Source organism: Myotis davidii, unplaced genomic scaffold (assembly GCF_000327345.1).
Source record: "Myotis davidii unplaced genomic scaffold, ASM32734v1 scaffold93, whole genome shotgun sequence".
NCBI lineage: Eukaryota > Metazoa > Chordata > Mammalia > Chiroptera > Vespertilionidae > Myotis > Myotis davidii.
In genome coordinates, this window is record NW_006292095.1 from 5,987,309 (window position 1) to 6,014,167 (window position 26,859).

The 26,859-nt window shown below is 42.1% G+C and overlaps 1 protein-coding gene across 1 annotated transcript in view; it reads right to left on the bottom strand.

The window, feature by feature from the left end:
• KCNU1 (potassium calcium-activated channel subfamily U member 1) overlaps window positions 1-26,859 on the bottom strand; it is a 126,972-nt gene that overhangs the window by 5,599 nt on the left and 94,514 nt on the right. Inside the window, 7 exon segments of the mRNA XM_006765651.1 lie at window positions 1,860-1,984; window positions 3,663-3,857; window positions 8,341-8,480; window positions 12,299-12,346; window positions 18,713-18,923; window positions 20,234-20,458; window positions 24,105-24,189. Of these exon segments, the coding sequence (XP_006765714.1) occupies window positions 1,860-1,984; window positions 3,663-3,857; window positions 8,341-8,480; window positions 12,299-12,346; window positions 18,713-18,923; window positions 20,234-20,458; window positions 24,105-24,189 (1,029 nt within the window).

Below are 26,859 nucleotides of genomic sequence, written 5' to 3' on the forward strand. Positions count from 1 at the left end.
TGCCGAGCCAGGATAACCTTTCATGACTTTCATCCTGTGTGTCTTCATTGCCACCCCAGGTGATCACCTCTCCTTTCCCAAACACCAATCTCAATTCAAGGTTGACTTTCTTTTACTCAATAATCTTCCCACTTTTATCTTTTCCACTGAATCCCCTGTAACCTCTATAATATCCTAAACAAGGCCAACTATAATCACATACTCCCTATAAAACAGAAATCTCATTTCCTTCCCTGAGGTTCTCTCAGGTATGGATACCATATTCTCCCAATTACCATGTGCCACAGGTTTGCCAGAGGTGTCAGGGGAGGGGATGGAGTTCAGGCAGAGAGAGGGAGGGCTGGAAGGGAGAGAGAGACAGACAGAGAGAGAGAGAGAGAGAGAGAGAGAGCGAGAGAGAGAGAGAGAAAGAGATTTACACATTATTCATTCTCCCCAGTGCTGCTTCCAGAACATCACTGCCCCCTCACCATCTTTGTGGTTATGGCTCTACAGTCCTATCACCCTCTGTCTTGATTCACCAGTGTCATATATAGTCCTACATTTTGATTTAGGCCTTTGGCACTTGGGACACCTCAAGCTCTAGTGTCTCCATCATCTCACACACCTCTAGTGTCTATGTGGTTTACAAATCCAACATACAGTCATATTTCTTTGACTTGCACTACACGTGATCTTTATCTCCAAAGCACACTTTCCTGGACACACATTGGATATTATAATATCCTGACATGTCTCACCTCTAAAATCTTATGCTTCAATATATTACTGTCCGACAGTAACTTCCTATCACTCTTTCACTCTCATCCCATGCTGAGTACATCTACCCTTTAACTTCATCAAGACTGATAATCCTTTGTCCTTTCACATTACAGTCTACAATTGCTTCTACAGATCCACAGTAAACCTCTCCTACCATTCCTCTCATAGTTAATCTAAACTCTTACCTATTTCTCCACTCCCGGTAATACTTCCTCCTCTATCTTTCCTCTCAGCAATGGCTATCCCTGTACTTTACTGAGAAACCCTAGTGTTACATTAAAGATCCCCTTAAGTACACCACATCATCTATAGCTAAATTTGCTTGGCATCCATTCTTTTCCTTCTTTTCTCCTATGAACAGAGAGATAATCTTTCCTTCAATTCAATACTACTCCATTTTTGGCTGCTTTCCCCTTCTTCCTGAACGAGTTTCTATCAATCTATTTCCACTCTAATATTTTTAATTTTTCCTCCTCTATGAACTCCTATCCATTCCCACTGTGTGAATCTTAGATCTGACCTACATTACTGTGTTGTTGTATACTGTTGTATACTCTCTTTTCTCCTCCTGTCTTCTATGTACATTTCCTGTATCTTCCCCATTGTTGTCAGATTGATCTTTCCTTAACCTTAAATTTGAATATATAATTTCCATAATTAATATGTACGAAGCACAGTGGCTGGAAATGAGGCACTCAGTAAATATTTACCTGAAGAATCCAGCATAAAATAAGTAAATCTTTCCAATGTGAATAGTGGCATTTAGCTTTAAAAAATTACATAGTCAAGGATGGGTTAAGTTACAAAACAAAACAAAACAAAAACACAGAAAAAATAACCGGATTCAAAATCTGGGTCTACATTTCAGTTTTCACTAGGGACAGAGATGCCATTGTGACATGGCTTATATTAGATCATAATTACCAGGATTTATTCATGTCATTTACATGCATTCTTCCTTATTCCTACACCATCATAATCTACTTCCTTGCACCCTTCTTTGCAACTGTGGTATTCTGAATTCTGGACCTCTCTTTCACATTGAATAAAGCAGCTTTGGCGTTTATGCTTGGATGTGCAGCTAGCACTTTCCAAACTAGCATACTCCCCTTTTGTGCTCCGGATTGTGCTCCTTGTCATCTATCAGGCGGTACAGGCCAAGGCATAGGATTCCAAAATTATTCAACAAGCCACAGAAAACTTGCCCAAAGGTCTTTTTTGGCTGGGGAGAGAAGAGAAAAAACATGTCTATTGGCACTTTAATGAAGCAATGACAAGCCCTACTGGAGTGTCATTTGCCTTTACTTGTAGGGTTTGGAAGACCTGGACATCACTCCTAACATCTATATGGTGGCAGCATCAAGTGGCTCGGAAGTGAAGCTAATAATTAGTTTTGAGCATCTAATCCCAGTGATTGTGTTTATCACTCTGGTCTTTCAAGAGTGTCTGGTGTGGTGTGGCAAGTCCTTATGCTCCTCTTTAGTACCACTGTGATTTTGGTAACCATTAGGAAGTAACAATGAACAACAGGTTGGAACATTCCATTTTCAGGGCACACAAATAGGGTGTTAAATGACCTCCAGGGAGTGATCTTCTTATCCCACTCTACAACAGATTATAGCTCCAAGCACTGCTCTTGACACTGCTCTCAGGGTACAGCCAACAAAGGCTCTGCAAGTGCATAGCAGGCTCAAAAGCAGCAGCTAATGGGTTCAGTGAAGTAAAAAAAGAGAGCAGTCTTTCAGTTCTCCCCAGAGCAAAGGTCAAGGTGAGGGCAAGACCTAAGTGGAGAAAGAAAGACATGTGTTGACCAGTCCACGGTCACCTCTGATACTGACGAAATTGCCAGTGCCTGTTGTCCTGGGCATTTAATCACTCACAAGTCAACCTTTGGTGAGGAACCCAGGACCACAAGAGGACAAAGGACTGGACTCTATTGAAGAAACTCTGGAATGTTGTTTGCACCTGGAAGTCAGATGCACAGAGCCCATATCTGTTGAGACATATCAGGCACAGAGGCTTGGAAGAGACTGCCTCTTGTGAAGGGGATTCTGCTGATGTCTTCTGAACCAACAAAAGACGTGTCTTTATGAAGGCCTGCCCCACAGTTACACTGCAGAGCTGAATTCAGTGTCAATGCAAACTAAATCCAAAAGCACCGCACTGATCAATAGATTACTCACTCCCAGGCTGCACTTGACTCTGAGCCCCAAATGCCAGGTGCTCCACTGGAGTCCGCCAGAAAGGTTATCTGCTCCCAGCCTACTGTTCACCAGGCCAGTGGGCTAACAAAACTCAAGCCTTTTCTGCTGGCTAGCCCAATCAGTTTTCTGATTTCCACTGACCTGATCAGATTTCTTTAGTGTTTCAGGTAGAGGGAGAGGGGGAAGAGCTGGGTCAGGTTGCCTAGAGGCACCCCTGCTTGTCACTGGTAGACAATGGTCTCAGGTGAGCATTTGTTTCCCTGTCCCTTAGCTTTTTGATCTATGCAGTGGGACTAGTAACAATGTTTACCATGCAAATCCTCAGACAGATTAAGTTGGGGGACAAAAGCAGTCAGACACAGGAGGAATGCTTAGTAAATATTAGCTGTTACAATTATTATTGATACCCTTGTCAAAGTACAAGTTATTGGACCTCTCTGATGCTTCCTGAAGACTTGGATTTTTTTTATCTGGGAGATGGGGATAATAACAACTGCTTTACCCACCTCCTGGCATTGTTGAAACAAATATGACACGGGTGAAAATGCACTGAAAATTGTACAATACTCTTTGAATATGAGTTGTATTAATTTGTTGTTGTTATTGTTATTATTTCTGTGCTATAAGCTATCTACGGACCCAAGTAGCCTAGACCACTTTCATAAATTCAGAGACAAAAAGAAGCAGGAAACTCACGTTAATATCCGACAAAATGGTTTGGTTTAAGGACAGAAGCCCCAGCTTACAGCGCTTCCTTCTGGACAACAACGAAGAGCAGCTGTTAGAAGACCCGCATACCATTTCCTTATCCAAATGTTGTTCCATGTGGGAGCTTATCCCTCCTGTCACCAGCATGTGAAGGAGCTCCAAGACATGATAATTGTAGAAGGCCTGGAAAGCAAGGACAGGCCATGTGTTAAGTCAAAAGAGCCAGCTCTTAAACAGTGGATTTGTATAGTCTTGACGAAATAGATCCAATGGTACAAAGCAGTGTCTCTCATTACCATTATTAAAATTAACTAAAAGCTGGCAGTGTGGATAGGATGCTGGGCTAGGCAACGTGCAGAGAAAATAACACTGACCTAGTTCCTGTTCCTGCTCTCTTGGGGGTTACACTATAATGAAGAAAGAAATGGGTAATTATACTGACACCAAGTATATCTCCTCTCCCAAAAATGACAGGCCACAGATACCCTAATAATCATCTACATACATTTAAAACTAGAGGCCTGGTACACGAAATTTGTGCACTGGGGAGTGGGGGGGTTCCCTCAACCCGGCCTGTGCCCTCTCACAGTCTGGGAGCCATTGGGGGATGTCCAACTGCCAGCTTAGGCCCACTCCCTAAGCCATCAGTCAGATATCCTTAGCACTGCCGTGGAGGCAGGAGAAGCTTCTGTCACCACTTCTGCGCTTGTCAGCCATGAGCCCAGCTTCTGGCTGAGCAGTGCTCCCCCTGTGGGAGCACACTGACCACCAAGGGGAAGCTCCTGTGTTGAGCATCTGTCCCCTGGTGGTCAGTGCACATCAATTGATTGGTTGTTCTGCCGTCAGGCTGAAACCAGCTCTCAGACATCCCCTGAGGGGTCCTGGATCGTGAGAGGATGCAGGCCAGGCCAAGGGATCCCACCGGTGCACAATCAGGGCTGGGGAGGGATGCTGGAAGTTGACCAGCCAGGGAGGGACTCCAGGAGGACTCCAGGGCGTGTCCGGCCCATCTCACTCAGGCCTAATAAGCCAGACCCCAGCAGTAAGCTAACCTAGCGCTTGGAGCATCTGCCCCCCTGGTGGTCAGTCCATGATATAGACACTGGTGGACAGGTTGACTCTTTGGCCCCTGGTGGTCAGTGCATACCATAGTGACTAGTCGACCAGTTGACTGTCTGCCCCCTGGTGGTCAGTGTTTGTCATAACAAGCAGTTGAGTGGCCTTAGCATATCATTAGCATATTACACTTTGATTGGTTGAATGGCTGCGGGATGACCGGTCACTTAGCATATTAGGCTTTTACTATATAAGATATTCAATAGGACTTCTATAGATTTTTCTTTAGGGGACTACTGATATTGTCATCCATACCTAAATCCTTTGGCTGTGAATTTACTTATATTCCTTTTGATTGTGACCTACTTGAATACAGGTCTTATCACTATTTAGATCTCCCACAGCTGCCATGTAATACTGTGCAGATTGTAACTACTGAATAAATGAATGGAATTTGAAAATCTTTGGCATCGAAGTAAAACCAAAGGAAGACATGTATGCCAACTTCTTATTCTGAAAGTACCTTGAGGCTGAATAACCCTACCCATTTTCTGAAACTTCTTTTTCAAAGGATTCTTACCTAATTCAGTGTAGACCAGGCATTATCATAAATGCAAATAGCAGTATAATATATTACCCATTAGGTTTCTAGGTCTATTGAATATATATTTTAAATTATCTACCATTTGTTTTATCAGACTTTTACCCCAGTAGAAATGAGAATTTACATGCTTATATATTACCTATATAAAGTTCAATAATTTTGTTTTCATTATAAATTCTAGGGATGACATCAATTGTTATTATTCTAGAAATTTTACTATTCACTTTATCTACTCCCAAACTCAGGAACTTATCTCCTAAAGCCTGGGTTATAATATAGACCACTTTATTGACTTTCCTTGTTTTTCTTCTCATTTGAAATCTACTGTGCAAAAAGCTTCCAGACAGAGAGGTTTTCTAGAAATAAATCAGATCATGCTATTCATCTCCTCTAAACTTCAGAGTCAGTTCCCTGCTGCAAAACCAAGCTCATCTCCTCCATCACGGACGCTCCAGGGCCAACATCTGAAGGAGCTCCAGGACATGCTAATTGTCCATTTGTAGTTGCACATGCTGTACTTTTACTCCATCATGCTTCTGCTTTGGAACAGCTGGTTCACTTCTCATCAGCTTGGCAAAATCCATGCTGGCCTCCTCACCAGAATAAAGTTACCCTTCCTTTGTGGTCCCATGGCCACTGGCTTTCATTCTATTTCATTCTTCTTTATTTTATATTAGTAGTTTGTCTGAAACACACCTGCGTTTGAATCTTGCACTGGCACGTCCTAACTGAATACCTTCAGACAATTCATGTGTTCTTTCTCAGCAACAGTCAGATAATCTTTAAAGCTGACATAATAATACCCACCTTTGAGCACTGTCTGCAGGATTAAATGAACTATACAGCACACGTTACTAAATCCTGTTGTCTTCAACATTGGTTCTCATGTATCTGGATCAACTGGAGGGATATTCATGAGTGCAGATTTCTGGGATCCCAGCTCTACTGGATCAGAGTTTATGGACAAGATATGGGAATCAGAATTAAAGGGCACATTTGGTGGTTCTGACACTGGTGGTCCTCCAATACTGGGCAACACTTTCCTAAATTATGTGCCCTTTTAGAGGATGGACTGTGTCTCCTTAACATTCACACCCTCAGGAATGCATTGAACCAGACATTGTCCAAAAACTGTTAGAATATTGACTGCAATTGGCAGTTGAATTTTAACAAATATACAAGTATTTTTAGTAAAAATGAAGAGGCTATTGGGACAAGGTGACCTAGGAAATAAAACCTATATAAATTCGTCAAGAAAAAAAAAACACTTCTAGTATTTTTCAGATTAAAAGATGACTTTAAATGCCTCCTCCACCCTAACATCCAGACTAAAGGCATCCCTGGAGTGATGGTCTCCTCACATTTCTCCTCTGTTCCATCTGGCTCACACCCAGAAGTCTGCTTGTTAACTGGCTACCTGAGATCCAGAAGGGAGCAGAGGATGTAAATCCAGGTTGAGCCACAATCCATTTAAGAACAAGTGACCATAGTGTAGAGTGATCAAATAATGCTGTTAGAATAATTCCCCACTGATTAAAGAAAGGAGTAAATTCCAGGGTTATCCTGGTGTCACAGGCTCTAGGACAGTGATGGCGAACCTTTTGAGCTCGGCGTGTCAGCATTTTGAAAAACCCTAACTTAACTCTGGTGCTGTGTCACATATAGAAATTTTTTGATATTTTCAACCATAGTAAAACAAAGACTTATATTTTTGATATTTATTTATATATTTAAATGCCATTTAACAAAGAAAAATCAACCAAAAAAATGAGTTTGCGTGTCACCACGGACCACCAGTTGGCGACTGCTGTGCTAGAAGGAATGACAGACTTTGGTCCCTTAATTGTCATCCTCACTTAAGGGGAGATCCAGATCTTTGCCTTTCTCCCACACTCTCTGCAAGGAGATGCTCTGATATCTATGGAGAACAAAATGGGGTGTTGGAGAATATATCTGGAGCTACCACAGTGACCCCAACTGTTTCTAATGCAAGAGCATAAATTTTCTCTTCCTCTTTGAGGCTACCAAGCAGGTATAAAGTCAGGAGTCTGACCAAGATCAAAAGGTCCTCAGAAGAGCAGACACGATGGAATTGGAGGCACAGGCCTGACCTTTGGGTTCTTTCTTTCTATGTGGCTGAATGACAGGAAGTCATCTTAGAAGGCCAAGTTGAGCCAGCAGTACCAGGTCCAGGGGGAAGGCAGGCAAGTATGGACAGGGTTCTCTGAATATTTTCAAAGGTCTAGTTCAGCTCATCATGGCCAGAGACTTGGGGCTGGAGCTCTAAATAGTATTGTGTGCTTGTCTTGTTGAGCCATACTTCATCAAGGATTTATTAGCTCCACACCGGAAGAGACTCCAGCGTGTTTAATCACTGCTGGTCCCCAGAACCTAGAGCAGTGTCCTAGAGTAGCTATTCAATACATATTTGCACAATAGATTCATTCTACTATGGAAATCCTGGAATAGATGCAACAGATCTGCTTGGTGGCTAAAGAGGTGCTGAGAGCTGAAGAGCAACCATGTAGTCCAAAATCCACTCCAAGGGAAGGGTAGTGGAGAGGGAGATCTGACTTAGCTCTGAACAAGACTCACACCACCAAAGGCCAAAGCTTTGCCTTGAACTCCGAACCCCTTTATGGATGGTTTCCACATGAGCATTGGGGATATTTTAAAGAGAAGAGAAAACAGCATCTCTTTAGCTCTGACACCAAAGGGCCGAGGCACTGGAAGCTGAAAGGCAGACACACTGCAGACCCACTCATTCCCCCTGGTATTCAGTGTTCCCGCTCTTGCGTTTTTAATCTTGGAAATGTAAAGATTTTGCTGTCTTTGCCGGGTGGTTGTGAGAAAAGATGAAATACTATATGTGAACAAGCATTTTTGAAAAGTCAAAGAGACTTTAGAATTGTGAGACATTATCCTCATCTACCCAGGCCCTAAGCATCCACTCTCTTCTGGGCCAGGGACTTGGCCCTGGGGGCTCTTCAGCTTAGCTGCACTTACTGTGGCCAGGAGGGAATCCAAGAAGCTGCCAGAAAAGACTGAGCCCGTGGAAAAGGAGGTGCTGAGATGCAGGCTTGTTCCTGGGAGGTGCCCTTCCATTCCACCAAGCTGTTCAATAAAGTGGATGTTGGAAGGATTTTCTGCAAGGCAAAAGAGGCAAATAGTGAAAGACAGGCAGACAAGTTTAAGAATACAGGAATTGCCTTAAGAATATATGCAGACCAAGGTGTGACCATTTGATGAAAGGGTCCGATGCCTGCTTTGGCATCAATGTGGGACCTGCCCCTACTTCAGGACATGTTTTCTTTCCCAGCATCTTCTTCATCCCTTAAAGATATGAATCCCTCTTGGGCACCTTCATCATTAAGGGTATATCCTTGTACCTCAGGCTCATTTTCTCCAGGCAAGTGTCCAGACTGTCACCCTCATATAATTTATCTTTCAAACTAGGACACTTTAGAAGTAAAAGGGGGCAGTCTCACTAGGCATAACTAGGAGCATATGGCCACTCCAGTTGTATTCCTTGTCACAATTCTATGCTGCAGGAGGCTTGGTGTTTACTTGGGTTCCTAGATTATCTGGGTCCAGAATGAGTTAAAGCAGTGCCTGTCAAAATTTAATGCACATATTAATCACCTGGGGATCTTGTTACAATACAGATTCTGATTCAGTGATTCTAGGATGGGGCCTGAGAGTCTACATGTCCAACAAGCTTCCAAATGCTACTGCTGCTATTCCTGCTGATCCATGCATTACACTTTGAGTAGCAAGGGCTCAGAAAAAATATCCTAATTGAGGCCAGTGCAGCAGTAGCCATGTTACCCATTAGCATATCTTTTCTGGCCAGGGGCTGGGCCTCAGACCCCAGTGATCAGCCTCTGAAGTAATAGAACAGGTCCTTGCTAGAGTGCCAGCAGAGGCACCGAAGGCCTTTGTTCTAAGTCTACTGCTTTAAAAATGTTTGCGCTGAGAATAGCATTGAAAGATAGAGATGATGTCTCCCACCAGAGTAAAGAGAAGGCATGCTCAGTGTTCATTATGAAAGAGTTCAGTTCCTCTCTTATAAAGGTGGTACAGGTATCACTTGGCTCTTTTCATGTCACCTGGTGAGAATGGATAACCAGCACAAAATTGTTGAGGCTACTGCTGTCATTCTGAGTAACTATTTTGTGTCTCTGACTCAGTGGTTTTGTGTCTTCTGCCAGCATCTATGAAACTGTGGCAGGTTAACTTGTTAGTTTGAAAGTAGCTTAAACTCTCTTAGACCTTTCCCAGCTCTCATCAGTGATAAACAGATCAACACAAATCTACTGGGCATACCACTCAAAATACATTCCTGAGACTGGATTGTTCCCTAATTCTTTAAAATACTCCTTAGTAAGTTTGGGAGAAGTGATATACTGCTAATATTAGTGAATCATTTTCTTTGAAGAACGATATAGTTTTATAAAAGAGCAAGGTCTGACTAGTGCCAACACACAATTCCTAAGCACACACAATTTCCTCTTCTTGCATTGCCAACCTTCAACACACACACACACACACACACACACACACACACACACACACCCCATCCCAGGAGTCCTTGTCCAAATCCTGCTGTGTCATGCTAAACCCAGGGCCTCAGCTTTCCCAGGCATTTTCCTGCAGGCCACTGTACATTCTGTATCTAAGTGCTGGCAGTCGGATCTGTGGCTCCCATGTCACTGTGACCCTCTCCAGACGGCCAAAGAACAAAAAACAGTGAGCTGGCAGGTGATTTGTTAAGCTAATCTGACAAGGGCCGCCTGGTGCCAGAAAGTCTTCAGTTGAACAAAGCTGCAAGTCCCTCGGGAGTGACCAGATGCACTCTGGGCCAGTGAGCACCTGTCGGGTTCCCTCCCAGCCACTCTAATTTACATTGTAGTCTTCTAATCAGTATCCTTAGTGTGGCTGCACCTCAGGGTTAGAGATGGTTCAAAAGGGTAGAAAAATAAAATTAAGCCCTAGCTGGTTTGACTCAGTGGATAGAATGTCAGCCTGTAGGTTTGATTCTGGTCAAGGGCACATACCTGAGTTGCAGGCTGGATTCACAGGCTTGGTAAAGCCCATGCAGGAGGCAACCAATTGATGTATCTCTTTCATGTCAATGTTTCTCTCTCTCCCTCTGTCTCTGCCTTTCATTCTCTAAAAGTCAATGGAAAAATATCCTTATGTGAGGATTTAAAAAATAAAAATAAAATAAAATAAAAACCTGGAGCTAACAGCTTACCAGTGGTCGGCAAACTGTGGCTCACAAGCCACATGCGGCTCTTTGGCCCTTTGAGTGTGGCTCTTCCACAAAATACCGACTTCTGCACATGGGCCACAAAGTTTCAATCACACTGTACATGCGCACCTGAAGGGTATTTTGTGGAAGAGCCACACTCCAGGGGCCTAAGAGCCACATGTGGCTCGAGAGCCGCAGTTTGCCGACCACTGGCTTAAACAAATAGGCTGGCTGGTGCCAGTCAGGCTCAAGAAAGTTGAGATCCTGCCTGGCTGGTATGGCTCAGTGGTTGAGCATAGTCCCATGGACCAAGAGGTTCCTGGTTTGATTCCTACTCAGGCACATAATATCTGGGTTGTAGGCTCAACCCCCAGCAGGTGGCATACAGTAGGCAAGCAATGGATGTTGAGCTTTCCCTCTCCTTTCCTCTCCCTAAAATCAACAAAAACATAGATTTTTAAAAAGTGAGAGAGCTGAATTTGAAGAGCTGCTGCTCCAGGATTCACTGTGAATGGACTATTTCCCTTCTGCTGCACTGTCACTCCCAGGTCACATGGTGGTGTCGCCTATGATTCCTCTCTATGTCCCCTGCTTCCTTCCTGGGACCAAGAGGTTTGTTTATCCAGTTTGGTGTAAGTCTCATTAAGGATGTTGCTATACAATAGAATCCAGTCAAATCGCATGCCCAGGACCAGCTAATGAATTGCCTTTGAGTTGGTCTAATATGTGTGAAAGACACTGTTCCCCTCTTTGGCATCTCGCCCTTCTCTCATCAGTTATTACCAGTATTAATCCCCTAGTGCAGTGGTTCTCGACCTGTGGGTCACGACCCCTTTGGCAGTCGAACAACCCTTTCACAGGGGTCACCTAAGACCATCCTGCATATCAGATATTTACATTACGATTCGTAACAGTAGCAACATTACAGTTATGAAGTAGCAACGAAAATAATTTTATGGTTGGGTCACAACATGAGGAACTATATTTAAAGGGCCAGAAGGTTGAGAACCACTGCCCTAGTGCCTCCCAACCCCTCCTGCCCCAAAGTACAAGGGCACCTTCCCTACCCTGCTTTCTGCTTCCAGGGGTCCTCACATCCAGGAACATTTCCTAATGTGCATTTTCCATAAGGTGTTGGTGAGAGATAACAGCTTATTCTGATATTTCTGCACCTAGTATTCCCTTTTTAGAAGACCACCACTCAGGACTGGAGTTAAGATGACACAAGGGACACAAAATTGAAGGACTCTGAGAGTGAACGTCACCTTTTAGTCTGCATCTTGGTACCTCCTAGTGCTGGCCCTGGTATCACTATAGTAAAGGAAGGTGACTGACTTAAAGTCCCAGGCAGGTAGATAGGTTGGTATAGAAAGATCCCTTTTGTCAGTCTTCAAATTCATGTCCCTCCCATGGGAGATTCCTTCTGAATAAGAGTGAGCCAGCTGCTGGTCTCCCTCTCCTGGGAACTGGGAATGGGAAACGCAGATGGTATTCCTGCATCCTGATACCCAAATGCAGCAGGCTCTGCGGGGTCATGTCACCAACCCAGAAAAAAAAAAGGCCAGTGTAATGTCCCATCAAACACTTAATACTCTTGGGCCCCATTCTGCTTCTTCAGTCCTTGGACTGTAGATTTTAAAAAGAACACTGGGACATCAATTCTGGATCAAATAGGTTTCTCCCTTGTATTTTCCTTGAAACAGGACTTACTCAATTCAGTGAGGATGGGGATTCTTCGGCAACATGACTTCCCAGATTCTCTGAGGCAGTGTGAAACTTCATCTGTAGATACAGAGGACAACAGAAAACAAAAGAGATTGATAAATGCAAAAAACACAACAGGGATGGAGAAAGATACTCTGCAACTTAGTGCTTCGCAAAGTCCACTCAGGCCTAAATCCCAAATCCCAAATCCTTTTCTATATTTAGAGAAATAGAATATTTGGGCGTCCTTGGCATCTAGTTTTGGGACCTGTGTGTGTGTGTGTGTGTGTGTGTGTGTGTGTGTAAGTGAGCTTTACCAGTATTTGCTTATTGATAACGTAAGTAAAATATGATTGTTCTCCACAGTGTGGGTAATGGCTCAGACAGGCTGTACCTTTAACCACATGCATTTGCTTGTAGGACTGCTAGGAAAGTATGAATACGCAGGCAGTGCTGCTCTGTGCGTGCACTTGGTAACACTGCAAGTGGTTTCGGCTGCTGGTCTACTGCCTCTTTGAGAGCTTCTCTGGGTCCAGACACTATTCACATCTTCTTTCTTTCTTCAGCAGAACTGGCTGCCTCCTGTCTCTGGTTGGCCTCTTGCAGCCTAGAATGCCTTGGGAATTCCTTAAAGACTGGGGTTGGGTTGCCACTTGTCATCTTTGCCCTTTGTGTTCAGTTTACAGACAGATTTCCCTCCTGGATCAGGAGGTGAGTCCCTTCGTTTTCCTCTGTGAGCCCTGACTCTGAAAGAGCCGATGCACAGCACTGGCCCCAAACAGCCTTATCAGGCAGTGGACTATGAAGAGTTTCAACACTAGCGTTTTGGTCCCCAAGTTAAACTAAACTAAAAAAAAGTAAAGAAAGAAAAAGGAAGCTGGGGACCAGTTTAAAAAATAAGCACACAATTATCTCATCAGAAGTTATGTTTTAAAACTGTTGGCTACCTTTTGTAACTTTTCTGAGAATGCAAAAATACTGTGAAAGTTAAAACTCTGCTTTTAATTAAAATCCCCTGCTTCCTAGGAAGAAGGTGAAATATTTGGAGGTCCTCTGTTTACTGAGCCAGGGAAGTGATAGGTGGGGAGAGTGAGATGTGAAATGAAGTGATCAGGTTAGGTAAGACAGCCTGAGGGGCAGATAAAAGGGGGGTGATGGGACAGGGGAAAAGAGAAAACCCAAGGGGAGATTTCTGTCAGAAAAAAAAGCTATATTCTGCAGTATTTACCACCTGTTCCACCTCCCCCAGGAAATACTCAGTAAAATGGCCACTTCTTGTTAATTGAAAGTAGAGGTGAATATGTTTCTAATAGCCACTGAAATTCCGAGTCATGCTACAAGGAGGATTTGGGGTAAAAACTGAAGCTGCACAGGAAGAGCCCAACACACTTGGGTACAGTCAGCATTGGTGGTGACCTTGGGAATGCAGGTGAGGAAATGGAAGCCCCGAGGGCTAACATGGTTCACACAGCTGTTTAGGAGGAAGGTTGGACCGGAGGATATTTTGCTAAGTGAAATAAGTCAGATGGAAAAGGACACAAATCATATGATTCTACTCATATGTAGAATCTAAAACAGAAAAATCTAAAAACAACAACAACAGAGAAACAAATGGACAAATAAAACCAAAATAAACTCTCAGACACAGACAACAGATTGGTGGTCACCAGTAGGGGAAGTGTGAGATGGGTAAAAGGGGTAAAATAGATGGTGAGAAACAGAAACGGACTTTTGGTGGTGAGCATGGATATCAAATGATGTTGTACACCTGAAACTTATGTTATAAATCTCAAAAAAGCAAGGTTAACATCGATAGCTAGAGCTCAGATGTCCTAATTCACCAGTGAATCTTAGTTGTGATGAATCTGAACACCTTAAACTGTTTTTCTTAAAAAAACAAATACCTCTGGGATTTCCATGACAGGAAGTCCTGGGGGAACTGAGATTCTGCCTTATTCTCAGACTGTTCAGATGCTTTATTTGCTGGGTGTTCCTTACCCTCCTTTCCATTTTTCCTTCTACAGATTTTAAGAGTATCTATTGCACCTAGGACTGTGGAATCCCTGCCCCAGTTACATGCCACGTGTTGCAAATACAAAATATGTATTTTCAAGTAGTGATACATACTGTGAAAACAAAAACAAAACACAACTGAGGGGGCTAGTGATTGAGTGGCAGAGATGATTTTAGATGGGGTTTGAAGAGAGGCTTCTCTTACTTGGAATGGAGTCCTGAGAGATGAGAAAAAGCCATCCAGGCAGAGGTAATGGGAAAAGGGACCTGAGGCAGGAAAGAGCCAGTACAGACAGAATGAAGTGGGAGAAAATTCAAACTCCCTTCAGGCCTGCAAGACCCTATTTTCCTATAATTGCCATGGGTTATCACTATGGGGTTTTAAGCAAGGAACTGACATGATCTGATAAATACCTGTAAAAGGTCCCTCTGGCTGCTGTGAGCAGTACAAGCTATAAGGAGATAAGAATTATACCAGGCTCACAACAAATCTGTGAATCAATATAGTTAGATCACATTTGAAGAAACCGACTCAGGGTTTACATAGCTTGCCCAAGGTTAAATGACCTGTAAATGATGGATGGTTTTTCATACCCCAATCGGCACCAACTTCAAAGCCTAGGTCCTTTTAAGGGCCACTTTGTAGCCCTAATAAAATATTCAGGGTTTGGCTGACATGTCCAGTAAAATATTGAGGCCAGTTTCCCTCAAAGGGGCAGTCTTCCTTTGAACCCCACTTTCTGATTCCAGTTCCCTCTAGAAAAGGGTTTGGATCCTCTTGACTTTCGAAGTTAAGTGTCCTTATTGGATACAGATGTGTTCATGTTGGGTTGGCTGAGTGTCTGCTTTTGACACCATCTGAAGGACAGCAACCACCTTAGCTCCATTTCCTCTTGTGGAGCAATGGTTAATTGGAATATGTGTCAGATCATAGCCTGGGTGCATTGTACCAATGTCAATATTTCCGGGAGCTCATAATACACAGCATTATACCTGAAATCTTCCTGGCTGGCAGGCTACTATTACAAAAGAGTGCTTAATTGTAGATTACTACAGTACATTTAAATTTCAGTAGCATATTAAGTTGTCAGACTTAATTACCATTATATGTTTAGATTATGCCACAGATTATTTAGTTCAGTACCTAGGTTTGCCAACCTGTTCTTCTTGTGATGTGACAGGGCAGCAATTAGAGCATCACTGGAAAACCTACAGCTTTCCATGGAGATGGCCAGGAGGCCCGGTATTCTTACTAATCCTTCCAAGATTCTGCCCTCTGCTGTCCCCACACCCTCAACATCCCTGGGAGAATCACTGCATGGGGTAGCACTGTGGTCCTAGATGGGCTTCATGTACAAGTTTATCATGATTGTGAAGATGGAGAAAGGACCACTGACCCCAGAAAAGGCTCATCAGATATACTAGGGTGAAATTTCAGATCTCATTACTATTGAGATTTTGAGCCAAAAAGGTATTTGTCATGTAAGGTCATCATGTGCATTGTAGGATGTTCAGCAGCATCTCTGACCTCAACCCACTAGATGCCAATAGCATTTCTCCAAGTTGTGACAAAACAAAACTGTCTACAGACATTGTCAGATGACTGCCGGGGGGGGGGGGGGGGGGGGGGCAAAACTGCCCCTTGTTGAGAACCACAGTCCTAGAGAAAGAGAAAGAAAACTGCCCATCAACTCGTCTTATGTTGATGATCTGCTGGGGAGACATTTTCTGCCTCCTTACAGAATTTCAAAATCCTTTACACCAGTGGTTCTCAACCTTCCTAATGCCGCGACCCTTTAATACAGTTCCTCATGTTGTGGTGACCCCCAATTTCACTGTTACAAATTGAACATAATTAAAGAATAGTGATTAATCACAAAAACAATATGTAATTATATATGTGTTTTCTGATGGTCTTAGGCGACCCAAGTAAAAGGGTTGTTTGACCCCTAAAGGGGTAGCGACCCACAGGTTGAGAACCGCTGCTTTACACTGTCGACTCTCAGAGAGGTGGGTGGTCCCATTTCTACCTCTTATGGTGCAAGCAGATATTACCAGGCTTCTCTGTGGATTGGGATGCCTATATATAAACTTCAGGTAGATTCCTATAATGCTAGAGTAATTGGTGAGGTTTCTGAGTAGTGGTCCTTTGCTATTTACACATGCTCAGAATGTGACTTGACTGATGCTATAGCACCAGATAAGCAGATTAGATGACTTCTGTTAGGTAGCCCAGTAGAGCTTCCTGCAGTTATATTTCCCCATCATACAAGTATGTATGACACCCATTAAAGAAATGGTACTAGGCCTACAGAATAATTTTTCTCTAAACTTTCCCTTTTATCTTTGGGGAAGAACCTATCCATGTTTCATGATGGAACAAGTAAGGGGTAGGCAAAAGTAGGTTGATACTTGTTATACAACTAACTAATACAATGGTTAATAAATAATAATACAGAGACAAACTGTGTTCTGCATACTCACAATTGTAAATCTACTGTTGCCCACCCTTGTGCTTTGATGTTCCTTTATTTTCTCTTCCTCCTTTCCAGTCCCTTATCCCTCTCCTCTACCTCCTTCTACCAATCCAGCAAGTTGCTGCTTCAAGGGCAACCTTCTAGACTGTACTAGGTTAGACACATCATACAGAATCAAAATATTTTTGTTGGGTTAGTGAGAGGATGAAAATCACTAGATAAAAAGGAAATCAGACTTGAAATTATAGGCTTATATCTTTCTAGCTTATATAGGATGTAAAATTAAAAAAATAATAAGAAGGACAAGTCACCCAGATGATTAATTAGGTGGCTTATGATGTTCAGTTTATCCCATGCTTTCATTGAGTAGGCAGTTTCATTTGTATATTGATGATACTGCCCTTAAAATGAACACTTCTCTGCCCAATTATAGAATGTTGCAAGATGATGCACACAGGCACCCACACATGCATATACTCACACTTCCTACACATTCACCTTCCACAGCCCTCCCCACACCATACTCACACCCATACCACACACAAATATTGGGTAAATCTAAGTGACCCTAATGGCTGAGCTAAGGATTTATGTGCAGCACACAGCAGCATTTTATGGATCTTCAGATTTCCTTAGCAGAGGTATGGCTCACACTTCCTTAGTCCTGATTTTCAGTGTACGTTGACATTATGAAGTGCTTTGCTTTTCACTCTTCTTTGCAAAAGAACCCAAAACCCTGAGACCTGAGTGGAGTTTGGTTGCTTAGTGAGGGTGTGTCACACAGCTAACTTAGTTCACCTAGAGAAGATTAGACTAGATTACTTGTTTATTCCTTTGCCCTAAGTATGTTATATTTTCCCACCTAGCAACAGTGCCTAGGAGTCAGACAGAGTTCTTTTGGATTCCCAGTTTGACTCATGAAGATTTTTATTCACATACGTAATTATGAAAGCCTCATGATGCTTTAGATGCCTGACCTCTCCAAGTTCTATGAAAAGTGGAAGAGCTATAGTTGGCAGCTATGAGTCCAGAGGACGAGTACCCAACCTTGACACAGAGGCTTGACACCCCTAAGGGAAATGCTGGATCCAGAGAACTCCAATCATGATTTACTTGAATTGAAAATCTGCTTTAGATACAGAAAATTTTTCAGTAAGAGGGCTTTCATATTAGGTTCAGTGGCAGTAGTCAATTTTTAGAAATAGACTAATATATAAGCTTTTTCTGGGGGTTGGGACGGGGAAACAGGGAGGAAAACCACAATTTTGTAGTGGGAACTTATGTCAAGCATATCTTGGGCACAAAAAATGTGTGGAAACTACTCAAGAGTCCAGTTCACTGGCTCATTTGCTTCAATTCAATAAGTGTGTTAAGCATCTCCTAAGTGACCACAACTGTGCTAGGTACTGAGAGGAACACAAAGGAGGAAAAGACCTAATTCCCATCCTGGAGAGATCTTCTCTTCTCACCATCTCATTCCACTTTGAAGTTGGATTGTGACATTTTTATTCTACAGAAGTTGGAAGAGATCTCACCTTAGAGATAATATTCTAAAATTCATGTATTGAAAGCATCTCAAAGAGCAAAAGAGAATTATACTTCATTCTCTCCACCGTGAAACTAAAAATAATAACTAGAACATCTACAAGATCCAATGAGAATTTCATTGATGATAATAATTCTTACTATTCATTATAATAATATGCCAAGTTCTATCTTCTCTGATATTTGATTAGTAATAATGTTAGTACTTGCAATTCTGTGATCTTACTTAAAATGGGAAAAGTGCTACATGCATTCCATGTAGAAGATGGGTATCATTTTTCAGTTGACTTAGGATTCCCAAGGACTAAATTGTCCACTCTTCCTCCCCATGGTTAAAGCACTTCAGAGAGAAGTTAATGCTCTTTCCTTATTCCATCTCCCTAACCTCTTCTTGTCAGGGCGTTGTTCTTACCTGCCTCTGAGGGTGTCGGGGCAGAGCAGCTTATCCGCAGTGATCCTATGTTGAGGGTGGCCATGATGATCTGTGAGTCTACTAAAGTCTGGGGAGATGCCATGGGTGGGGAGGATAAGACAGCACACATGGAACATTCCTCTATGTTGACTGCATGGAGGTCTGCAGTATAGAGTGCAGAGCCCTAATGAGAGAAATGGGGCAGAGGATGAACCACTCAGATGGACAGATTTTATATCATGGCTCACAGTTGTGGATCTTTCTGGGTGATAATTTTTGAGCCAACAACTCTTCAGCTTCCAACGACTTGGTTTTAAGACAAGTATCTGACACATTACCTGGTATATGACATATTTAGCCTTACCAATCATTAATATCTTAATCGGGATGAGACAAAGGAGGGTAGAGAGTGGGGAGCCTAAATCCATTTAAATGACTCAATTGGGAGAAGAGAAATGAAGAAGGGAAACAGTAGTGAAGGAAAAACAAACAAACAAACAGAAAAAGGAGAAGTTATGGATCAAAAGGCAAATTTCTATCTTCACAATTTCACTTGTAGCTGACCCCACTTGCCAGTTCCAGATTAACTAGCAAAATGATGGTTACTTTTTTTCATTGATGAAAAAAATAGGAATAGATCTGACCCCACCTTCAGGTACCTTGGACTCAAATATTGGTAATTTCTAATATTAGTTGGATTGGAAGAATTCTGATCATTGTCTTTTTTCCTTTCTTTGAACTAATCTAAGGGGATGGTGAGGAGAAACCTATGGTGACTTTAATAAAAAACAACAAATGAAATTCTTGGGAGAACAATTTTTGAAGTTTGAAAAATATTCCTTAAACATCACCAGCATTCTTGCATAAAAATCAAATACTTTGGTGCATTTCATGCGACATATAATGTATTTTCTTTAAATCCAAAGAAATAGTTGCATATAATAGGATACAGACCTATGAGGGTTCAGAGTAAATACAATTATAACCATAATACCACATGCATAACTGACCTATTTCTCAGAAATGTAAATCTAATTCCTCCTTTTCATATATCTATCAGGGACCATGTGGCATTACATGTTCTAGAAAAGATGTGTCTCCAGAAAGGATGAGAAAGTTAGAGCATAAAGACTGGCCACTATCAGCTTGGATTTAGCCATTAACTCAGAATCAGGCTCAGAAATGCAGAGAAACTCTTATTTATATAAAGACTATAAAACATGGTTATCAACATTAAGCATGGTGGCTCTGTGGCATAATGTCTGAATTTAAATCCTAGTCCTACCACTTGGACAGGTTAATTACTTTCTCCCTGCCTAAAGGTCAATATCTTTAAAAAAAATCTCTCTCAGAGAGGTATTTTGAGGGTTAAATGAGTTAATATATGTAAAATGCATAGAACAGTTTCTGGTACCACCATATGACTGCAAGCTAGCAGTAGTAGTACTATTTATTACCATTCTAAATATTTACTAGCCCTTATATGATACTTACAGGCAAAACGTAAATCTGGGGAAAATTCCGGAGAAATCGCCATTCTCTCTGCAGGTATTCCAGAGACCCGATGAACACAATGTCCTTCAGCTCCTGCCGAGGATAGTTGCTAGCTCTCAAGGGCATTACAAAATTCTGAAGCCCCATCAGTGTTGAGTGGGCATCTCCAAAGATACAAGCCACAATGTGGTTCCGAAACTCAAGTTTTGACTTGTCAGTTCGTTTCTAAGCATAAGCATGTCAGAATGTAGTCATTTTTAGAAACAACGAAGAGGGTTCCATCCCCTCACCCAAAGCCTTTGAGGTCCATCCACAGGAGTACCTCATAAGGGTAACAGAATTTTGCAAACAGCTCATAAAAAATGGAACTTATTCACGGTGGGACAAGTATACTTTGATCTTTTTGTGGCGTTCCTTCTTATTTCCCCCTTTTAAGTTTTCTATTAGCCTAGAGTGCATCAATTAAACTGAGAGCAGCATCATTCCTCAGTTCAATGTGAAATCACTGAATCAAATGGGGAAAATATCTTATTTTCATTATATGTGTTTAGCCTTGTATGTGCTTTAATAAGATTCAATGATAAACTAAAACATTCCAAATTCCTTTGCTAAATTTATGTCTTCCAGTGAGCCCTGAAAATTACATCAAGTTGCCCAACATCTTGCAGTTTTCAGTGGATTTTCATACATATAAAAATACATATTAGTTTGAACCATAAGAAATTCCCTTTTTATGAATCAAGAATGGTTGAATATCAGCAATTTTACATGGTTCAACCTAGTATTTAAATGTAATAACAATTTTTCTTAGATTAGAATAAGACTATTGCTAACATGATGGGTTTCGGCAATCCTAATAGTCTCTAGTTGATGTGGCAGCTCTGACAATCTTGTGCTTTTGATGAAATGATTGATCATGTTTTTATAAAAATTGAGCTGATTCAATAGACTCTTTGCAGAGTTGAGAAAATTACTCACGGGAAGTGCACAAGAAATTAGGAACTATAAAAATTCCATTTGATCCCAAACATTTGAATATGTCTCATACCATTATTGGCATTGCCAGCTATTAATATCTCTCCTATAGCTCTAATTTGAAAATAAAGTAATATACATGATGAAGACTTAGATAAGAGTTTCCTCACATCCATAGAGACTTTTAAAAGTAATAAGTATAACTTTTTAAAAAAGAAATGGCATTCATCTGTGATATCTTTCAGGAAATGAGACACGGTCTACTCTCATGGAGGTGGGATGAAGTTGAGCATGCCCTGGATCTGGTTTGGTATTTTGGTTTTTCCATTAGTGGTATGAGTATGAACAGAGTACTTAATCTCTCTGACTTTAAGTTTAAGTGGTTTAAAAATAAATAGAAGTTAATCCTGCTGTAGAAACTAAATTATATATTGAAAGTACAGTGTTCGACTCATTAACTGTTGTTCAATAATTATTGATCAAATGTGAATCGTGGGGAATTCCTAAATTTTCAGAGGAAGACTTTTGGAAGATGATGGACAAGTTAAATGTATTTAAAAGCATGTCATGTGTTAGTGTGTTTCACATGCCTGAGCACTTGAAGACTCGGAATATTTCAAATAGCTATACCATTCTCCCTCATGCCAGTCCGTAGCTGGGTTAAATGACAAGCTTCTATGAAACAGGGGCTGATGAAATCTAACAGGATAAATAAGTAACAACTGACATCTCAACAATTAGAATCTGTCAAATTAGCATATAATAAGACATACTCTCTTTCCAAAAGCAATCCCCCTATGAGGGGAAATCAAGCTACTAATCTGGAAAGTCTTCCTAAAGAGTGATATCAATCTTAACCAAATCTATTAAATAATCATCTCTAGCTAAACCAATTAGTTTTAACTTGAATAATGAAACTTCTAACAGTATTTAATGCAACATGTCTATAGTTCAACCATTGCTCTTCTAAGTCAAACTAAACAATTAGAAACAAGATACATGGCAGAGTGCATTAATAGGCACAGCTAGAGAGGCAATTTCCCCAAGAAACTGTGGCACAAAACTGTCTTCTGGTTAAGAAAGTTGGTGGCTTTTGGGGGAAGGAAAGCATGCACTATTTGTTCAAAGTAACTTAAAGCAACCACTTCCACTTGACCCTTCTGTAAACTAAACCTAGCTCAAAGACTCCCTGGATTTTTCAATCTGGACATCTCTCCTATAGGGTCACAAGTTTCAAAACCCTAACAATTTCTTAAAGTAGAAGCCCTTCTATATTTATCAAAGACTCAAGTTGGTGTTCTGACCTATATTCCACACCAAGTGTCCTAAAGAAGATAGCTATCATAGAAATAAATCTGTTTGCATGCTTCATAAGTATATTCTGATAAAACATCTTCTATTTCCGTTTCTAGGTCTCTTGGATACCTCCATCTGCAAGCAACTTCCCAACCTTTCCAAAAATTTCCCTCCCATTGAAAACATGTTTGGCTGCCTGTTCAAAAGGTGTTTATTTTGCTGGGTTTAGAATAAGACCTAATTGCTAAAATAGTGAGTTTTAGTAACCCTAATAATCTTCTTGCTGATATGACAGCTCTAACAATTTTGTGCTTCTGATCAAATGACTGATCATACTTTTACAAAAATTGAGATATATTATGTCAGGACACTAGGACAAGGAGTGTGTGTGTGTGTGTGTGTGTGTGTAATGGAAAAAAGCAAACTGAACTACTTTCAGAAAGCAAAAAAATGCATAAATGTCAATTAATCATAGTTGAAAATATTATATAGGGTTCATACAACATGTAAGCAAATCCCTTTTATTAGTTAAATTTACCAACTACTGAGATTATACTTGAGTTTCTAATTCTGAAAAATGAGAATAGATGGAGATCCAGAAAGCAGGTTTCAGAGCCTGCACTAGGATACAAGGCTTTTTACATTTTAGTTGCTGGCATTTCAGTGAGCAGAGTTCATTAACTTGAGAGGACAGAGACAGGATTCTAATATCTATGAGGATTCACCCAAGTTGTAGGGGGCAGGCATCTAGGAGATGCATGCTTGGCTTATGTGTTACATATAAATATAGCCAGCTTTAAGAAAAACTACTATAGAAAATTCAAACTTTAAAACCAATAGATTAGGAAAATGTTTATCCTATATAATAAAAGGCTAATATGCAAACCGACTGAACAGCAAAACGACTAGTTGCTATGACATGCACTGACCAACAGAGGGCATATGCTCAATGCAGGAGCTGCTGCCTGGTGGTCAGTGTGCTCCCACAGGGGAGCGCTGCTCAGCCAGAAGCCAGGCTCTTGGCTGGTGAGCACAGCGGCAGTGGCAGGAGCCTCTCCTGCCTCCGTGGCAGCACTAAGGATGTGCGACTGATGGCTTAGGCCCGTGGGTGGGGGCAGCAGGCCCAAGCCATCAGTCAGACATCCCCTGAGGACTCCCCGACTGTGAGAGGGTGCAGCTGGGGCTGAGGGACCACCCCCAGAGTGCACTGGACCTCTAGTTATTTTATAAAAAGGAAAGACTGCAGAGTTCTTGTAAATAAGGAGTTTCCTTGTGCATTTAAATTAATTAGATTTACTAGCAAAACAGTGAAGTTTTAGGAGAACATTATTCTGAATAACTGACTCAGTTAAACTATTAAAGGGGAGAAGTAGCTGAAGAATCTAATAGTTTCAAATCCCAGGATTTTATACATATAGTCTTTGTCAAATATCACATCTGTAGCCCTGCAAACCATTCATCTGGCTGGTGAAGTATGTGTTTTTCCTCCAAAATTCATAGTTTACAAAGAGAAAAGGCAGGTACTTATAACTACTGGAAGGGTATAATTCACCCTAAGAGAAACTATATTTTACTTGAGAATTGGTGCAAGATCACCTACCAGAATCACCTTTTCCAAATGGGTTGCTTTGCACCAGTAAAACATGCCGCTGCTATCAAGATAGTCAGAATCTTCATTGAGTAAACTCCTAAATAAGAAGAATGGAGAGTTAGCCTGAGGCCACATGGGACTCTGGTGAAACACGGCCAAGAGGTGAAATTAATTAGAATCTTGAGCCCAAAGTGAAGAATAACCTCTGATCTCTGACACCCCAAAACAGGACACCAGACTACATCATAGCTCAAGACCTACTATATACTTTTGGCAAAAGTCACAAGGATTTTGTGGTGTGTGCATGTGTGTGTGCGTGCATCTCTGTGTGTTTAACAGACACATCAGTCCTTTTACCTTAGTTTATATATGCTTTGAAGGTAGTTATTTCTACTCTTAATTTTCCCCTAAGCAATCTACATAATAAAAGGCCAAAATGACCAAACGGTCACCAGGAAGTGCATGGAGCACCTCTTGGTCCCGCCCCTGTGGCCCACAGGGGTCCTTATGCCTCCAGCCTGGGGCCCGGCCAGAGGTGTAACGTCCTCACTGCCGCCAAGCTGGCTGTGGATCAGATCTGGAGAGAGGCCTAGAGAGAGAGGTGGGCCTGATCCGCAGTCACCATGGCTGCTGGCTAGGCCTAGAGAGAGAGAGAGTCAGGGCCTGATCTGCAGCCTCTGTGGAGGCTTTTGGATCAGGCCCAGAGAGAGAGTCAGGGCCTGATTAGCAGCTGCCATGGAGATTGCAGATCAGGCCCCAAGATAAGCCTGGAGATAGGCCCAGAGACGCTGACTGGCATTGAAACCGGCCAATCAGAACCAAATCTGAGTTACCTGCAAGGAACCAATGGCTGCCTAGGAGGAGCAGCTTTTGACACTGACAGGCATAGAAACCAACCAATCAGAACCTAATCTGGGTGAACTGCAAAGGCAGAACCTAAGGTGGGGACTGAGGAGGGGTTTTAAGGGCAACAGCTGCTTAGTTTAAGATGTAAGAAAGTGGTTCAATTTTTTAATAACTGGCTTGGCAGTATAGTGCATATGGCTGGCTATCAGTCCAGATATAGGGGTTATGTATTTTTGGCTGCCAAGAGCATCTTCTCCTGCTAAAAAAGGCTCCGCACCTCCCCACATTTAAGCAATCCTATCCTATGTAATCTATCTATACTAATAAAAGGGTAATGTGCTAATTAGACCAGGTCAACCGGCCATCTTCCGGATGTCTGACTTCCTTCTGGACAAAGCCATGGTGGTGGGGGCCAAGGCAGAGGCAGTTAGGAGCGATCAAGCCAGCAGGGGAGGGCTGTTGGGGGTGACCAGGCCTGTAGGGGAGGGCCATTGGGGGCAACTAGGTTGGCAGGGGAGGGCCGTTGGGGGCAAGATCAAGCCAGCAGAGAGGGTCGTTGGGGGCAACCAGGTTGGCAGAAGAGGGCAGTTGGGGGTGATCAGGCTGGCAGGGAGGTCAGTTGGGAGCAATCAGTCCAATAGGGGAGGGCAGTTAGGGGCAATCAGGCCAGCAGGAAAAAGCAGTTGGGGATAAGCAGGCAGGCAGGGGAGCATTTAGGGGTGATCAGGCAGTCTGGCAGAGGTGGTTAGGGGCAATCAGGCAGGCAGGCAGAAGCAGTTAGGGGCAGTTAGGCAGTCAGACAGAGAGGTTAGGGGTGATCAGGCAGGCAGGAAGAAGGGTTAGGAGCCAGCGGTCCCGGATTGTGAGAGGGATGTCCCCCCACAAGGGATCCCAGATTGGAGAGGGTGCAGGCCAAGCTGAGGGACACCCTCTTATGCATGAATTTTGTGCACTGGGCCTCTAATAGTATCATAATGATACTATTACTTAGGGGAAATCATGAGAGGTGTTTTGGGAACTTGAACATAAAATTTTAAAGTCTGTGAGATCAAGGCATGGGTAGCATCTCTCTCCTTAGTCAGTTTTCCTCCCCTCTCCTTTTGACGCCTTTCCTATGGGTCTCTGTTGAAACATCCTTTCTGATTAAATGCATTTGGCATTATTTATAGCTTCCATCACTGACCCGCATTTGACTAGACTCTGCTCTAATCTTGATCTAGATCTTGGCAAAGCCCTCCATGTGATCACCCCATACTGCCATTAGGCACAATGTTTATCATATAAAATATTCAATCACTAAAAAGGGTTAGACAATCTTTTGAAAAATTTCACTCACATCCTAACGAATGAATATTTGCTTGTTAGAGAGTAAATGAAACTCTTAAAATCACAGAAAATTTAGTATTCAAAAGGACCCATTTAAGTCAAGAGAATCTAGGAATAGTATGCAGAAACGACATCAAAATACCAGGGGCATAATACAACACTGGTTATTTCTTACATATAATAACTCAGTTGAACAGATGTGTCTGCTCCCCACAACCATTCAGAGTCTTAAGGGGACTGAGGCTCTACCATCTTAAGGCGACACACTTGGCACATATATCCTCCTCAGTCATTAAAGCAAGGGAAGAGAAAGGAACTAGAGAATCAAGCCGAGGTATTTACACTGTGGCCCAAAGCGGCATACATCACTGCTGCTCATATTTCATTGGCCAGAACTAGTCACATGGCTCCTGCTAACTTTAAGGGGGTTTAGGAATGTGGGAAGCAATTGAAATATTTGATGAGCATTTTCGTCTCTGCCAGAGATTTTAAAGAACACCCTTTATCTTATGATAAAAGACACAGAGCTAACAAATTATAAAGCTAGCGTTTGAATATAAGGCTGAGGTTAAGATTACTGGGGCTCACAATA